The sequence below is a fragment of the Cervus elaphus genome, chromosome 15, assembly GCF_910594005.1.
Source record: "Cervus elaphus chromosome 15, mCerEla1.1, whole genome shotgun sequence".
Taxonomy (NCBI): domain Eukaryota; kingdom Metazoa; phylum Chordata; class Mammalia; order Artiodactyla; family Cervidae; genus Cervus; species Cervus elaphus.
The window spans coordinates 1,483,294-1,501,893 of NC_057829.1; the positions used below are offsets into that span (position 1 = coordinate 1,483,294).

Sequence of the window (18,600 nt, forward strand, 5' to 3'; positions counted from 1 at the left end):
TACTAGGGACTGCTCTAAGTTAAGTTCCTTAACTACCTTCTTCATGGCTCAATGAAGAAGGTATTATTAGTATTATCTACTGAATAAATAGACTACCATGTGTTTGGAAAGGACGATTCAGTATCATGAAGACTCTAATTCTCTTGTATACACAGTTACAGTGAAAATAATCACCAAGGCTTTCTAGTCTGGAAAAGATGGTATAGACATATTTCCTCTGTTCCTCCTGACTGTGTAAAACCATCAACTCCAGAAATGATGCAAGAGCACAAGGGACAACCAAAGGAGAACTCTCAAAGGTGGAAAGACAAAGATGGGTTGGTGAGGGTCCCCAGGACCAGAGGAATGACATAGTGGCCTGTGTCTCCCTATACCACAACCCACAGAAAAGCAACTTAATGCCAGTGTTTCCCAACCCCCAAGCAGCAAGAGAAGGCAGCCCAGACAGGGTCATTCTTGCCTCAGACTGAACCAGATCTCATCAGCAATCCAGGTAAATCAGGACTGCCACTGAAAGTAAGTGATGAAGGAAAGTGCTCACTTTCCCAAAGAGCTTGAGTCTCCTTTCCTCCACTGAGATACACCAGGTGCCCAGGGGTTATCAGCAAGGGGGAATTCCACTGGGCATGAGACTCTCCTCTTCCACCTTAGACACAATATGCATCCAGGCAGAACCAAGCAAAGGAGATGCCCAAAGCATTTCACAATTGACTAGTATCTTCAACTTGACTATTAAAGATATGGAAGAAAATAAGATATAGAGAAGGCAGTCTTCTCTGAAGAATACAGGACTTTACTTACCATCTTCTGCTAAGAGCTTGGCTGCATCTTTATCCTCTTCCCACTTCCCAGTCACGAAGCAATCTCTGATACTGTTCATAACCTTATACAGAAAAGTCAGCACTCAGTTGACAGGCTCCAATCACTCAATAAATAACCGCTTTTAGAAACAGTAGCTGACAATCTGCCTTTAAATATTTTTCAAGATACTTTTTATAGATATATTCATTTTAATTCTATGGATATTTTCATTCCAAACTTTGACGTAGATAGTATAATAACAGAGATAAAAACAAATATCATAGCATTAACAGTGGACAGGGAAATACTATCTGCCTAGTGACTTCATAAGTAAACAGTCAGACATTTAACAATTCATTAATCTGTACTTATCGTGGCTGTTTGAAAACTTAATTTCTTTAGCTAATACTCTAACAAAGATAAAATGTCTTGTATGAGAACAACACTGCAAAGAAGCACTGAGGCTCCCAGTCCCAGATCTGCTAGCTAGATCATCCAGTATATGCATGTAGTGGATGCGAGGTGCAGTTCTCAAATATAGACTAAAACTTGTACACAACTCTGTGTTTCAGAGTGCTTCCTAGGGAACCTGACCTAAGACAGAACACGTCCCTCACTGCCAAAGGTTCAAATCTTTACATGATAAATTCTGATCATGGTTCATGTTTTTCATATATAATCTCACTCTCTAAGAGTAGCCTTGGGGGACTTCCCTGGTGTTTCAGTGGTCAAGACTCTGCATTTCCACTGCAAGGGGTACAGGTTCAATCCTTGGTCAAGTAACTAAGATCCCACATGCCACATGGAGTGGTGCCCTCCAAAAAAAAAGAAAAAGTAGCCCTGAAGCTAGTATGATTGCAATGGTTGCAAAAGCAAGTCTGCGCATTCACTCATCCCTTCATGCCTACAATTACTCACTAATTATTACTGAACATCTGTTCTACGCCAAGAAGCTTTGCAGGCACTGAATGACAAACTGTTCTAGGAAGATCCTTGCTGTCAGGAAGCTTAGCAACTGACTTATGGAAACCAGGGATCAAACAAATTTTCAAAAACAGACACTCCATGATAAAAAACACTCAACAACTTAGACAGGAACTTCCTAAATCTGATAAAGGGCATCCTTTAAAAAACCCACAGCTAACATCATACTTAACAATGAAAGACTGAGAAAACTTTCCCTCTAAGGTCAGGAGTAAGATAAATATGTCTCCTCTCACCACTTCTATCCAACACTACTAGATGTTCTAGTCAGGGCCATTAGGCAAGAAATTTAAATAAAAGGAATCCAGTTCAGAAAGAATAACTATTTCTATTCGCAGGTGGTATGGAAAACCCTGTGGAATCCACAGAAAAAATATCAGTGCTGCAACCACTGAGACCTTTTGCTCTAGAGCCTGAACACCACATCAAAGATCCCACATGCTGTAATTAAGACCAGATGCAGTCAAATAAATAAATATTTTTTTAAAAAGGAACACTAGGAACAAATTCAACAAAAGTGCAAAGCTGATACTCTGATAACTACAAAACATTATTAAAAGAAAATATCTAAATAAATGGAAAGGCATCCTATGTTAACATATTAGAAGACAGTATTGTCAAGGTATTGATACTACCCAAAATACAGATTGAGAGCAATTCTTATCAGAATCCCAGCAGGTTTCTTTGTAGAAATGGAAAAGTTTGACATACAGAAAATCCAAAGGATGCAGTAAAGAAAAAATATTCTTGAAAAAGAACAAAGTCAGGAGATTGACTTCCTAATTTCAAAACTTAGGATGAAACGATAATCAAAATACTATGATACTAGCACAGGGATAGCTGTATAGATAAATGGAATATAATTAAGAACCCACAAATAAACCCATGTATCTAGGGTCAAGTGATTTCTACCCAGGGTTTTAGGACAAGTCAATGGAGGAAAGAACAGACTTTTCAAAAAAAAAAAAGAACAGACTTTTCAACAGATGGGGCTAGGACAACTAGATATCCACATGCAAAAGAATGAAGTTGGGCTCATCTCACACCAAATTCAAAAATTAATTCAAAATGTATCAAAGACTTAAATGTAGGAGTTAAACTATAAAACTCTAACACAAAATCATAGGAGTCAATTTTTACGATTCTGGATTTGACAATGGTTTCTTAGATATGATACTAAACAAGCAACAACAAAAACACACTGAGACAACACATGTGTTGTCCAAAGGGCAGCTACAACATGTGGTTATTTAAATTCTAATTAAGATCAAACAAAACAAATTAAATTAAAATTTTAGTTCTTCTGTCTCAGTAGCCACATTTAAAGTGCTCAATAGCCACAAGTAGCAACACAAGATGGTTCTTTGCAGATCATTTTATTACCTCTCTTCTGTAGAGAAGGGTGGACTGTGACTAGGATGGACACACGGTGGTTACAGAGGTACTCACCCAGTCAGCCATTAAGTCAAACAATTACTTCATGAGGCTTTTCTATAATCTGTATTAAATTTTGCCCCCCCTCCAATAAAAGGATTATATAAAATGAATTAAAACAGATAATTGACAGTGACTGGCCCTCCCTGACATTTCAACTAAACTGAATGATCAAAAGAAGCCAGCCACGGAAAGGTCAGAAGAACATTCCAGAACATAGAGGGCAAGAGGTCTAAGATGGGATTAAACCTTGAAAGTCTGAGAACTGAATGAATTCTGTGACTAGAGAGTGATGAGTGGGAGATGAAAATTTATCAGTATTGTGGATATCTGTTTCCTTACAAATAGTAGAAATTCTAAATGTTAACTCAGGGATACTATACATCTCCTAGTTATAAAACGCAAAATATCTCACGTGTATGAAAACCTACATGCAACACTTCAAAATAAAGATTAATAATACTATCCACACTAAGAGCTAACCATTCTCCTTTGTTCCATTAACACATGCATATGGTCTGACTAAACTCAGAACATATTATTGCTCAGGATGCATGAAACACTCATTCCAATACCTGGAGAAATGTCCTGTTATGTTATAAAAATAAGCCTAATAACAGGTAGGCAATTTTGAAATTATATAATCTTTTAGAACAATTCCTGAATTCTCTTGTAAGTCAAATATGCTATTCATATTCAGCCTTACCTCCTCTAAATCCCAATCATGGGGTGCCTCTACATGAAATCTGGAACAGTCCAAAGAGTCGGCCTTGTGCTTACACTCGCTGGCAGGCTGGCTGACACGAAACAACCCTCCAAGCTCTTCCCCATTATCACCATCTTCCTCTTCATTATCCTCTGTCACTAAAGAAATCACCATGATAGAAAAGTGAGAACAAATCTACCCACTAGAGGACTTGGCACTGAGGTTCCCTCTTTGCGGCAGATGTGGTGATGCCCCTAAGCACATCAGCCACAGACACAGAAAGGCCCGGAAACTACTGCTCAGCATGTAGTCTGGAGGGAGAACACTGAGGGCTGGGGCAGGGAGGGCATGTTTAAAGACAGAGCTTTCAACTATCATAAAGAGTTTCTCTTGAAGAGTGTTGAGTCTCTAATCACTAAGATTATTCAGGCAAAACTTGAGCAGAAATCATTAAACACCAATCCAATTCAAAGCTCCTAGGTCACATATACTCCTTGGCTTTGTTCTAATCATATAGTAAATAGGGACTGCAATATCAGGTTCACCACTTTGTCTTTTGCATTACTGAGTCAAGCTCTTTCCACAAAGAATATATATACAAATCAGTAAAATATGAAATCAAAGCAGGGTAAAAGGAAAAAACAGAATGAGTTATACAGAGCACTCATTCTCAGAGAGGAGAAAACACCTGTAGAGGCAGAATTTTTTCTGATACTAAATTCTACAAAAAAATTCCCATGAAGGATTTTCTACAGGGGGTACAAAATGACATAACAGAAAAGTATTCTTATCAAAAGTTTTGTTTTATGGCCAACCCATAAATCTACTTTGTATGACTGATTTACAGTCCTCATCAGCTGATGATTAAAAACATCTGCCAAACATAAAATATGACACCCAGGAATATGTTATGGATGTCAAAAGTATGACAGAAATCCTCTAACCAATCTCCTTTTCAGAAAACAGTTTAAGAAATTAAAATAAGCTCTTTCTTTTACCTGTCCCATAAATAAGCTTTCGAAGGTTTGGAGTTGTTTGCTGTTGCCTCAGAAAGGCCTCAGCTGCCTTCCTGGAAAGGTCTTCCTTCCACTTAAGGGCACCTGAAAGGACAACACAGACATCAGTTAAATCTGTTTATCTGTCCCCTATGCTTCAAGCTCATTGCTCATTCATCCTGAAAACCTTTTATGAGTTATAATATTTGAACAGTTAACAAAATCTCCAAAACAGCAGAAACTCAAATGTAGACATTCTATCTGTAGAACCCTTTCAGTGCCAAGTTTACAATGGCAGTTAAATAAATTTAAGCATACCTGAAGTGTCTGTGGAATAGTTATTTTCTTCCTTATAATCTTCTTCTTTGAGTAAGTCTTCTATATCACTGGTCTCATCAATTAAGTTCTCTGACCCCAGTTTCTGACAACTGACCACTTGAGAAGGTTTTGGAAACTTTTTCCTAATAGCCTCTTCATTTTCTGAATCCTCCTCCTCTGTACTGAGAGAGGAATTTTCTTCAGGTTCATCTTCAGATGCAAAAGCCTCTTCAGCTGTGCAATGACCTGAATCTGAAGTGGTGAAAGTTGCTTTTTTCCTTGTCAAAGACTTCTCCACATTCAAACTATCACTTGAATCATCAGTATGTAACAGTTCTGGCTTACCACCTTCTCTAATAGTCTTAGATTCTAAAATATCCCTCTCTTCCTCTGCAGTGGAATCCTCTTCTTCACTGCTTTCATCAGCTTCCTCTGCTTCTTCTTCCACTGAGCTCCTCTCAAGGTCATCATCACTGTCTGCAAACGCTGGCAAATCCACCTCAAAGTCTTCTTCCATCTCAAGTTTTTGCCGTTTTATACCTTTACCAGACATATACTGTTTATCAGTCACTCTAGCATCTTGCCCCTCTTCTGTTTCATCATCACTAGAGTTATTTTCCAATCTGTCACCTTCAGACATTTCTTCATCATCTTCATCATCACTATCTCCAGACTCATCTTCTTCTTCTTCATCTCCAAAAATGGCCTTCCGACGCACTCGACCAGTTTTCAAATCCACCTGCTTTTCCTCTTTTGGCATCCACTGCCTATGTGAACAAAAAAATGCAAAATAATTCTATTTGTACAATAACCAGCTAAGCCAGAGATGGCAAGTCAATAAATATGCAAAGAAACAGAAAATAACGTCAAGAAATGGTTTTAATGACACAGCACATAAAGGAATGATTTGATAAACACTGGAATAGTTACAGTAATATGCAAACTCATGTGTGTTTATGCAGTGCCACTCTTCAAAAGAACTTACAGAGAAAATAGAGAGATAACTTTTATTAAAAAAAAAAAGTCTAATTTTAGAAAATAATGGCTCAAAATGGAAGTGGGCGCTTAATAGATCTTTTAGAAAACCCATTATTTCCAAGCCTGAAACAGACGACCCTCAGAGAAATAACTGACTCCAGGTCCAAGGCAGGGAAGTACAAAGCAAGCCTGAAATATCCTATTATTAGAAAGCAAGATGTGCTCTGGCATTAACAGGAACATGCCAAAAGGACACGGAAGACAGGCTGAAGGGACAATAAAGGCATCCCAAACAATAATGATAGTAATCGCATAATAATAAGTAAATTTTGAGGGGGCGGCCTGCCCCCAAAGGTTGAGAGAACTTAGTTTCCAAACCAGGGATCAAACCCAGGCTCCAGCAGTAAAAGCACCAAGTCCTAACCACTGGACTGCTGGGAAATTCCCTTTTTAAACCCCATTATTCAATTGTGATACTAAAATAAAAAGGTGAAAGCTCTGTGTCAAAGAATGCCAGCTAAAAAACATAGAAGCAGTAACAGATTACAAATACCACCATTTTGAAATCACCAATGCAATAACTGATAAAGAAGAATCAAGATGCCAAAATTGGGGTGGGTAAGAAAAAACTACCAAGCTGTTTAATGTAGCAGCATTATATAAAACTGTGAAAAAATCAATTAGATGTTTTCCTGCTTTTGTGTGTATGTATATATATATATATATATATATATATATATATATAGTAAGTTATAAAGTAGATAATCTCAATCATTTTCAGACTAAATTTTATTAGCAGTCATGTCACTACTACTAATATACAACCAAAATACCCACTATCTATAGGTATATACAAATTCCCAACCCAGACTGAAAATAATTCACATAAGTCAGATATTAGTCGAAATTAACCCACAGGAGATATTACAACACAAGCTAAGTAAAAATTTTAGAGACAAGGTATGTGGCTACTGGACAGAGACCTGAACTCTGCCTGTTATTTTGGCCAATTAGAGTCAAGTGGCTTCAGGACTCCTAAGAAATAAAAGCAATCTATTGGAAAAGGCTTTGTAATATTTGAAAGCTTCCTGAGTCTGTGAAAACTGAATCCTTCATATAATTTCAAGAAAATATTTCCATGTATTGTCACATAAGTGAAGAGCCCTCAGAAACAGAAGCACATACAAAGCAAAGCACTACCAAACCACCAGGAATTAATCCCACCAAAATGTTTTATGATGGAAAAATGATGTATGATATAATCTTACATAATAAAGGTTTTTTTGTTTTTTTTTAATATTAAGAATAGAAAAACAGCACACTTACCCTTGATTGTCTATATCTTCTGAACCCAGTGGTTTGGAATCAGAAAACAGTGTCACTCTACTTGAAGCCATCTTGGCATCAATAGTGGCATGGGTGGAAATGAGACTCTGGACCAGTTCATGAGTGGGCCTCACCTCTTCCTGTCAAGGCCACCAAGAAAGGGAAAGTGAGGAATGCACAAGGATTCTGAAGGAAAACACACTGGTTTCAATCAGTTTCTCAAAATTACCTTAAACACAGTTTCTGAGAACCTTTCTTACTGCCTCAAACAAACAAACAAAAAAGAATTCCTACAACAAGGCCTACAACTGATCTCTGTCCTCATTAAACTCTTCCAAAGTTCATGGAGTAAACTATCTGATAACCTGAATACTGTGTTGCCAATGCTACAGAAAGCAATTACAGAAAATTCTCATTTCAGATCAGTCAAAGAAATAAAAATTTGGAGTCTAGTTTTTAAAAAATGTGTTATCTTCTGATATAAACATTGCACTTCAAGGAATTTACCACATAACAAGATCCCTCCCAGTGAGCAAAGCCGCATGTGTGAGGGCACTCACTATAGCACTCAACTGCTCAAACCAGGGGACACTGGGACTGAGCCCCATAGCCCTCCAATGATTGGTTCAGTAAATAAAGTTTATCTATACAATGAAAGACAACATGGCTATTAAAAGCCTGAAGCAAATACAGGGAAAAACAGATTCACATATTTTGCAACTCCCCAGAAGTTGCAAAAGCATTTACAGTCAGCATGTAACAAATACTATCTCTGTCTCTCTAACACACAAATACTATGTATATGATATCTGCATATAATATATAATAATCTAGAATATAATTTAAGTAAATATGTATATGTTTAGAGAAAAACAGAAAGAAAAGAGAATGACCAAAGAGAGCTGGAGAAATGGGAAGTATAGGCACCAAATTGCTTCCAAAGCTCACGCTGGGTGACATGGGATCCCTGGTGTGTCTTGGCAGCAGGGATGTATGGAGGACATGACTCTCCCTTTCTGCTTGTTGTACTTACATATTCTGAACATTTACAACATGCACTGTGGCCTTTACCATACATATGAATAAAGATAAAAAGCTTCGTTAAATAAAAACTGACTACTTTACTTCCTGTGACTTCCCTCTCACCGATTCCTGGAAGCCATGGCTGCCCCCAAGGTCCACATAGACAGCATCTTTGTCATACAGCACACCACCAACTCCAGAGAGAGGTGCATACACCAACTTCTCCTTCTCATTTAAACAGCGCTTCTTTTGCTGTTCAGGCAGTGCACAAGGGTCTGGGAGGAAACTGACGTCACTCACAGCAAAATCTCCTACACCTGGAAGACAGACACAGAAAGACGGTGTTCGCTGACAAGTGACTGGTGGCAGAAATGACATGCACAGAAGGCTTCAACCACAAGGGCAGAGCCTGACACTAGCACTGTGCCTGTCCAGCTAAACAACACTATCAGAGTAGAGGACATTTGGTCAACTCAACACCTCTGGTGACCAATATAGAGCTGAGTTACTCTTAAAACTTCAGCAAGATGGCTTTATCTTGTTTGGCCATTTTCCAGTTTTCCTAAGAACTGATGCTTTTGAACTGTGGTGTTGGAGAAGACTCTTGAGAGTCCCTTGGACTGCAAGGAGATCCAACCAGTCCATTTTAAAGGAAATCAGTCCTGAATATTCATTGGAAGGACTGATGCTGAAGCTGAAGTTATAATACTTTGGCCACCTGATGTGAAGAACTGACTCATTGGAAAAGACCCTGATGATGGGAAAGATTAAACGCAGGAGGAAAAGGGGACGACAGAGGATGAGATGGTTGGATGGCAACACCGACTCAATGGACATGAGTTTGAACAAGCGCCAGGAGTTGGTGATGGACAGGGAAGCCTGGCGAGCAGCAGTCCATGGGGTCGCAAAGAGCTGGACATGACTGAGTCACTGAACTGAGAACTGAAGTGATGCCAAGAGTTCTACAAATATATTTTATAGCAAAAGGATACCTGGTATGTGAACTTGGCTTCTGTTTTTCAAGTGTGCTCCCCTTAAATAACCATAAAGAGAAACCTTCCGGTCACACTTGGTATTTGTTCGAATGTCTTCTGGGTTTGTCAAATCTTCCATCCTAGAAAAACAAACCAATTTTATATGGCAGAAATGAATGTCAGAGTTCTTATAACTCTCTTCACATTTCAATGATTCTCACATTCAGTAATTCACTACACGTATTATTTAGAAAAGTATAGAAAATACAAAAATAAGGGAGCAGAGTTCATCATCTACTAGAGAAAAAGAAGCAACACCTGACTATATCTCTCTTAGGCTCTACAGTATCCACATTCCTTAAGCAAGACACCAGAAATGGGAAACGACATGCAGCCGGGGTTAAGGAAAAGTAGAGAACAAATCCAGAAAAACCCTTTAAGGGAGAAGATAAGCTTTGATCTGGGCTTTTTAGTGTGGCTTAAATTTGGTAGGTGGAGAAAGGGTACTCCAGGTTGATAAAAAAAATATGAAAAAAGCATAAAGAAAGGAGAGCACACAGCACATCGGAGTGACCGGAGCGCCACAGTCCAAAAACAGCATCACTGAAAATTAAGGCTCAAACAGCAGGATGGGGCCCACATAGTATAGCCTTCAAAATCCTCACGTTTTTTTGAACATTTCATACGTTTTTTTTTTTTTTACTCCTGAAGCCATTGTATCTATAAGTAATGGTACAAAAACAGTAGATATTTTCCATCAACTATACTTCTCTCCATACTTTCAATAATTAAGACAAAATAAGCTAACCTTTTTTAGCTTTATATGAGTCAGGAAGGAAAAAGTTTACATTCACTTTTTACCTGTCTGCCAGGATATAAGGGTGAGAAGTTTGCCACGTAAGAGGCCTAAACTTCATAACTGTAATAAAACGGCCCAGATTGTGAATTTCTTGGTTTTGGTATTCTCCGTGTACCATTCCAGAAAGGTAAAATAGCTTGGCACCCTAAATATTAAGAAAAACAAAAAATTAAATTCTTGTCAATACAGCACCAAAATAAAGGCCTTTAAAGAAGCAATTCTAAGAAAGGGAGACTTCCAGCAACCCACTATGCCAACACTTCCAGAACTTCTCTGGGTTCTTTCAGGATTCATATTGTTAGGGCTTTGTAGGGACAGAACTGCAAATATATTCAGTTTTAAGTTAAGCAGTGGCATGTGTCTGGAGTATGATAAAGAACACAGGCTCCTGGGCACAGAAAACATTCTATGACGGATGGGACACAGTAGTATGGGGAAGAGGAACGAGGGGCAGTGTGTGTGCACTATAGTTCCTGGTCCCGCAACAAGGAAAAACTCTGGATACATTCTATTAAATCACAAATTCAAAATACTTAAGAGCGAGACACTGCCTGGTGCAGGACGGATGCAGAGACCAATGAGACACAGAAAGAAGTCCAGAACAAAGACTATCTAAACGCAATATTCCAGGGACTATGAACAGATATATTAACGAAACTAAGGACGTGATCCTGCAGAGATGTTTGTTAATCTCTCCTACTTATTCTATTTTTAAAGGATTACAGTGTTAATATTCAATAATTAATTCTCTTCCTACCGGGTAGACTTCTGTCCAGAACCTATGTTTTAGTCGCTTCTTCGTTTTCTTCAGTTGCTTATTATGCTTGAAGGAATCCAGATGAGTGAGAACGCCCATGATTTTAGGAAAGCCATGTACTTGGCAGATGTTTAGAAATTCAAATGTTTCCATTTCAAACCCAAAGCTGGCATCTATAAGCATCAAAACCTAAAAACAGAAGACACAATTTCTTAAGGAGGCTACTCAAAATAGACCACCACCAAACTATGGCTCATGAGCCAAATCTGGCCTATCACTTGTTTTATAACTAAAGTTCTACTGGAACGCAGCCAGGTTGATTTGTTTATATATTGTCCACACTGCACTTGCACTACAACTGCCAACTTAGTAACTACAACAGAAACTGGGACCCACAAAGCCTAAGATATCTACTATGTTGTCCTTTATAGAAAAAGCTTGCCAATTCCTGCTCCAGACTAAATCAAATGATTATTTAGGGAATCACCATGATAGAAAAGAGCACTACCTTTGTCAACTAAAGATAAGTGAAGCCACTATTAATCCTCCAATGTTCATACATGTGCACACAAATCCATATACCACTGTGACTTCACTGTGACTTCAGAGGCTTTGTGACAACCCAGAACAGAGCAATCAAATTAAGCTGGAATAAATAAATCAATAAATCTTTAAGTATCTACATAATTGGATACTTAAAGAATGAGGTTGAACCACAGTACTTATTTTACACCTTCAAGACATACTAAGTGAAAAAAAAGCAAAGCATAGAACAGCATGTATGATAAATAGTGTGAGCTTTAAAAGGGTTGTATGTGTGTTTCTATACATATCTGGAAAGATATTGGAAAGGGACTGAGAATAAGGGGTCAGAGATAGGAAAGCAAAAATCATGCATTGTGCATACCCTGTAGCAATTTGAATCTCTCACCAAAGGCATGTGTTCCTTTTTAAATCTTGTATGTATATGAAAGGCATTTTTCTTAATACGTGTATACTTTTAAAATTAGTATATGGTGTACATTACATAAAAGAGAAACTAATGACATGCTGAACTATTTCAATCACTTTAAGTACACAAGATTTAATAAGTTTATACTATTGTGTATTGGCAATAACATTTATTTTTATTAATGGTAGCATTACATATTCAAAATATGAATGGTCCTTATTTCTCTGATATTAAGATGGCACAACTGTAACACCTATATTAAATTACTTTTTATGTTTTAGGAGAGTTCCTGGGCCAAAGGATAAAATCTGCAGCTCTTTGTCCCAAATAGCTCTTCAGAGGTGCTAAACAAAAAAATTTTTTTTTAAAAAAAGGTATCTGTCAACCCACACTTACTAATCAATATGGTTTAATTTTTTTCCTCTTTGGCTTTATTTTTGCTAGTTTTAAAGGTAATTAACAGACATTAACATTTCTATAAATGCAATCAAGGCTATAAAATTTCCATATGCTAAGTAAAACATAGATTTTTCTATTGTAAATACTCAGAAGTTGTCATGAGATTTTTTTTACCCAATACGGTAAAAAGATCCATATTTTATCATAATTTAAGAACAGAGTTTCTGACACAACCAAGAACAGAGGTCCCATCCTGAGACAAGTTGTTTATTTCTGGGAGCCTCAATTTCATCATATATAAACTAGAGTTATAATACCTACTTACTTCAAAGGCATCCTGGGGGATTAGCTGAGCTAAATTTGTAGAAGCGGTTAGCAAAGGTCCAAGAAATGGTATTATTATAAACTTGTATGTATGTATGTATATCTTAATGAGCTTTAAAAATATATGTATTTATTTATTTGGTTGTGCCAGGTTTTAGCTGCAACACACAGGATCTTCAGTTGCAGCATGGAGGAATCTAATTCCCTGACCAGGATTTGAATCTGGACCCCCTGCATTAGGAGCAGGGAGTTTCAGCCACTGGACAACCAAGGAAGTCCCATCAATGAGCTTTTATTAGCTACATTCATTAAAGGTTTTCTCTGACCTATGGTTTGCCTTTAGATTTCAGAATACGTTTCATTATGCACATTCTATTTTTATTATGACAATTATCATTATCATCACCAAGTCAAACACATCTTTTGTATCCCTGATGATACTCATCATTCTTTCTATAATCTTAAACCTTTCTTTCCTTCAACATGTGATAAATAACCTATCTCACTGCTGTAAGTCCCCATCAGAAACCCATGCTATCCCCAGTGACTTACCAAATCTGCTACTTTAGCCAGGTCAATCATCATGTTAATGTCACAGTCACATTCAATAATGGTGAGTCTGCGCTTTTTACCTATAAGTGAAAAAATGAAAATTTTACTTTTAAAAAATCTTGGAAAAAATCTGTTAATTCTAATTGTTATTATTTTTTAATTGTACCTGCTTTCTGCACCTTATACATTCACAAGAGTATATCAGAAATTCATTTTTATGGGAGAAAACTAATCAAACAAATTCCATCTTAGTTTTCTTGCTATGTTCTCTAACTTTAAGAGTATCAAAAGTCTATCTTATGAATCAATTGCTCAAACAGGTAAAATTCCAACTGGATGGGCAGATAAGTAGGCTTCATGATGGCCATGATCATGATATTTAGAAGTGGGTTAACACTTTTATCTCTATCAAAGTTTTCCCTGTTCTCACAACAGCGGAAAAAACCCTCCAACATAATGCAACAGAAAGTTCCTGTAGCAATCATTATTTTTAAGTTAAACTAAAAGAAATCAGTCATAATCATGGGAATGCCTTAAGAAAAAGAAAAGCCTTAATCCAAATATATTATTGCTATCAGAAGAGACTTCAGATTCTACCACTGTCATATGGGAATTTGTTTCATCTTCCCTCAGACTTTAGAAAGGTCACCATTTCCCAGAGCAGATGAGTTCTCACAGGAAAAAGAAATGAAAAACTCCCTCACTTCCACAAGAATGTGGCTTCATGAGAGCAAGCAGCTGTGCCTGGTGCATGGCAGGTACTCACTATCTGTTAAATGAAGGTGCTCACCATGACCAAGCCAGCCCACCCCGGTCTGCCAAGCCTTTCAGAGGAGCACAGCTTGCAAATCCATATAGCAGTCAGAATAAGGTATACATTTACATTATTATTACCTTGGGGAATCTATCCTTTTCAGAAGCTACAGCCATAATAAAAGTATAAGAGCAGTAACATGAAGTGACAATATTACTTTAACATTTACCAGCCAAGAAAGTGTTCAACAAAGACATGCATGTCCCCCAGATGACTACACTTGCCACGCCAGTCTGTGATAGCACCTCTTACCTGACACGATTGTTACAGGGCCTCTGATCTCTGTCAGCTTCTGTCTGGTAAAGTTCCGAATGAGGCACTGAATCAAAGTGCTCTTTCCAACTTTTGGAGGCCCCATCACAACCACCACTATTGGTGGGGGCTCTAGTGGAGTTCGATCAACCACTGGAATGTGATGCTTTTTTGTCTTCAAATCCTGAGTCCTATTTGTGTGTTTAAAAAAAAAAAAATTCACTTTCAATATAGAAGGCATTCTCCCTAGAAGCAAAGACTTTAAAGAGAGCAGAACAGACAATATGTGAATACAATTATACATTATTAACTTCTGGTCCCAGTCCAAATAACCACTTCAGTAAATATATATATATATCAGGCTGACTTCAATAGTACAGAGTTGAAAACCTTACACACCTTAAGTCGGTTTGCCTTATTAGCTGACTTCAATACTTTAAAAAGAAAACAAGAGACAAACATGGAGGCAGTGTACCATAATAAATAAAAGAGGAGGCTTTGGCTCTCCTATTGGAAGAATTTAATTCAATAATGTTTAATATACCTATAATAAGGACTCATTAATGAAAGCTATTTAATACAACACACTGTAATTATATGAAAGATATCCAGAAAACAACACAAGTGTACCTGTTGTCATAGAAATTGTTTAAAATTTACAAATTCTATAAATTCTTAAGCTTTTCTCTTGGACAAAAGAAGCCAATCTGTATGCAGATGCTGGAGGCTAAGTGGCTTCCACAGGAAAGACTTCTTACATTTCAGTACAAGAAACATAGCCTGTAGCTCCATGTCCTTCAGAGTTGGAACAGACTCATGAACCCAAATAACTGGAGAGGCTCCTACTATTTAAAAAGAATAAATGGAAGAACCACTAGACTCCAGTTAAACATACCTGTGAAAGGATCTCGCCATCCGCACAGCAGACTGGACTGCAAATGCTTTGGGGTTTCTCTTCCGGGCATCTTCCTCATCACCAAGTTGGAGATCTTGCAGATGCCGTTTCTTCTTCTTTTCAGCTTTGGGCCCACTGTTTTTCTTTCTGTGTTTCTTCTGGTCCTTAGCGTCCATCGTGGCCTTTTACCAATTCACAAGTAACTCTAACCTATACTGAGTGGGATGGAGGCAAGAGAAGCATTTTACAATCAAAAAAATAAAAGTAAAAACCCAGAGAAAAATAGTAAATTTCATTTAAATCTTTATGAAAAGATATATATTTCCCACCTCTGTTACTCAACAAGGGGGGAAACTGCTTAATATTATCCCCAATTTCACTTTTTTCTATTTTGCTATAAATTGGTTACCTCTGCTTAGGTTACTTTTGTCTTAAATATCCTGTATTTTTCAACACAGTAGCCGCCAGGCACATGTAGGTATTAAGAACTAGTGAAATTGAATTTTAAATTTTATTTAACTTTACTTAATTCAACTCTAAATTTAAATAGCCACATGTGACTAGTAGTTACCCTATAAACTCAGCCTTAAAAATCAACTGGATTAATGAAATGGCTTTCACATTTACATATTTTTAAGATATTTTATTTTGAAAAATAAAATCATTTTATAATCTTCCAACGTAATAGCAGTGTTACATTTAGCAATTGCTGAATATGCAAAATTTTTAAGTTCTGATACATGTATATATATTTTAAAAAACGGCAATATCTCCCTGCTGACACCACATAGGTTTGCAGAAACCCTTACAATGATTTCTGAGAGTCCCAGGAATTCATGGCCCATAAATTAGGAACCACTAGACTGAAGAGTTTTTTAGAAAATCAGGTCGCATACAATCTGCGCGCTTGTTTGGGGGAAAAAAGAGGGGGGGTGAGGTTACTTAATTCAATAAGGTACTAAATTTATTTCAGTTCAATTAATATTTGCATCGACCTATAATAAGCTAGGCATTGTACACGGAGACGACTACAGCTAAGATCTAAAGTAGTGGAAGAAATCCAAACCCATGTTCTGTGACACTCTATAGGGACATCAGAAGTCTGCACAATTGTTGGCGGTCAGTCAGAGACTTCCCACAGACACTCCCCAGAGGAAACAGAAAGGCCACATATACCAGCATAATGGAAAAAACACCACCACCACCTAGACAAACACTAGCCGGGAGTTAGGAGAGCTGGATTCTAGGAAAGCTTTGACTAAATAGGTGAAGAATTTCAGAGACATTATTTTTCCTCTCTACTATGAATATATTTTGGTTCCGAACTTGTACGGATGACTTTCTCCTTCTTACGGTTGGGTGGGGCGTGGGGGCGTGGGGGTGGTGAGAAAAGCACAATTTGGAGTCAACAGATCTGGCTCAGGTCTAAGTCACTGCTAGGATTACCCAGCTATGAAACGACCTCTCACCTCTCCCTGTCACCTTCTCTCCCGGTCCTGGCTCTCTGAGTGAATTTCATTCAACACTTCTCTGGCAGGTACGAAATATGTCTGCCCCGCGCAAGAGACGCTCCTCAGGTGCAGACTGTCCAGAAGAACCGAGGGAGGACCTTACCACGCGCACGACTCGCGACTCTCTTGGAGCCCCAGCCCGGAAGACCAGACTGCCGCCTCTTCCCCCAGCCCGCGGCCGTTACCGGGTTCCCAACTGCTACTCTTCCTCAGGCCCGCATGGACAGCGCCGGAAGCGGAAATGTAACCTACCAGCGGACTCTACATGCCGGCGGGAAACAAGGAGGCAAAAGAAAAAGAGCAGCGGGAGGAAGACTTTCAGAGGAAAGCCAGAAGGAAGGCTTGTGATTGGCTGAGGGCAGATGTTGGCAAAGACTGCGCCGTGCGCTCTACCGGGAGCCCCGCCCCGCCCCACTCCACAGCCCAATCCCTCCTCGCCCCGCCCGGCTCTGCAGCCCCACCCGCGCTGCAGCTATGAGCCTGAGAGCCCCCTGGCGCCGCCCACGCCCAGGTTCACGCCGAGGCCGTGGTGACGGTGCGGCACGGTACCCGTTCCCTGGTTCGGGACTAAAGCTAGATATGACACATTTGTCCTAGTCACACCGGAGTCACTGAGCCCATCCACTTCGAAAGCCCCAGGTACTGCATCTTCCAACTGGCCAAACGGAGTAGCACTCCACTGGGAGTCGCACTGGTTGGTCCGCGTGCACTGGTTGCTATCCTTAAAGATGACAGAGCTGGAGGACGCTTTTAGTGCTAGGACCCTGTTTTGCCGAGACCAACAGACTTTAAGAGCAAGGACACTCTGACCCAGCATGAAATTCTTTGGCCATTTTCTGTTCCTGAAAGCGGAGCTTTTGCCGGGGGGGTGGACTTCTTGCCTTTTTCTTGGGGCACAACTCCCCCGCCCAGGGCTCTGCCCATTTCCACTTCTCAGGTGATCTGGGATGCTCTAGTGCCAACAATGCTAGGTACATTTTCAGAATTTAAATTTCCCTCCTGGAGATTTTCGTTTCAGTATGATCCCACCAAGGCACCCGAGGCTCAGTTCTTCTACCTCCTAAAGCTAGGCTCACCTATGCTTTTCACCCTCAGCATCCCACAAGTATTCACTCTTTGAACTCTATATCCTCTGTGCTGTGCTTCGGAGGCTACTGTACAGGGCACACAGTTCCCTCATCTGTGAAGAGGTTATAATTTTGTGATATCGTGCAACACTGTTCCCCTCACTTCTTGGAAATTTCAGTATACACATTATAATTCTTCCAACGACCTCTTGGCTCCATGAATGACACTTTTATCCTCTGCCTTACTTCAAGCTTTCACGTTCCCTAAGATGGTACCCTACCTGGACTTTGTCCTATCTAAGGACTGGAGCCCCCAGAAGCATCCGATTCTAACTCCAACTTGCTTTCTTTACAGTTTACTCCCTCTAATGCCCTGAATCAAGACATCATGACCCAACCCATATCTCCAACCCATATAGTACTAACTTGCTCCCTTATGACTTCTCCCTCCCTAGTAAACTAGTTTCAAGTCCATGGTTAATCATTATAATCAGTGTCTTGCATCCTCAACCTCACCTCCCTGTCACCTCATCATTCCTGCTTGGTAAATTGAAAGCCCTGCGTAAACCCAATTGCCCATCTATTCCATGCTGCAGCAATGCAAATAAACATAACTGGAGGAAAACCCAGAACCGTGCTGACTACCCTCACTTTAATAATTTTAACTTTGCCTGATCTA

The 18,600-nt window shown here is 39.0% G+C and overlaps 1 protein-coding gene across 4 annotated transcripts in view; it reads right to left on the reverse strand.

The window, feature by feature from the left end:
* The window catches only part of BMS1 (BMS1 ribosome biogenesis factor), a 28,305-nt gene extending 11,202 nt beyond the window's left edge, over window positions 1–17,103 (reverse strand). The window contains exons 1-13 of one of the 4 annotated variants that reach the window (XM_043926250.1): window positions 16,958–17,103; window positions 15,344–15,558; window positions 14,449–14,639; window positions 13,383–13,462; window positions 11,156–11,344; window positions 10,401–10,543; window positions 9,558–9,679; window positions 8,689–8,882; window positions 7,543–7,682; window positions 5,239–6,005; window positions 4,924–5,025; window positions 3,926–4,083; window positions 802–883 (exon numbers count right to left, since the gene is read on the reverse strand). In XM_043926250.1, the coding sequence (XP_043782185.1) occupies window positions 802–883; window positions 3,926–4,083; window positions 4,924–5,025; window positions 5,239–6,005; window positions 7,543–7,682; window positions 8,689–8,882; window positions 9,558–9,679; window positions 10,401–10,543; window positions 11,156–11,344; window positions 13,383–13,462; window positions 14,449–14,639; window positions 15,344–15,519 (2,344 nt within the window). In that variant the 5' untranslated portion in view covers window positions 15,520–15,558; window positions 16,958–17,103. Of the gene's footprint in view, window positions 1–801; window positions 884–3,925; window positions 4,084–4,923; window positions 5,026–5,238; window positions 6,006–7,542; window positions 7,683–8,688; window positions 8,883–9,557; window positions 9,680–10,400; window positions 10,544–11,155; window positions 11,345–13,382; window positions 13,463–14,448; window positions 14,640–15,343; window positions 15,559–16,812 lie in introns of all 4 variants that reach the window. The other 3 variants (XM_043926252.1, XM_043926251.1, XM_043926253.1) reach the window with 3 other exon arrangements.
* Between the last annotated feature and the right edge of the window lie 1,497 nt (window positions 17,104–18,600).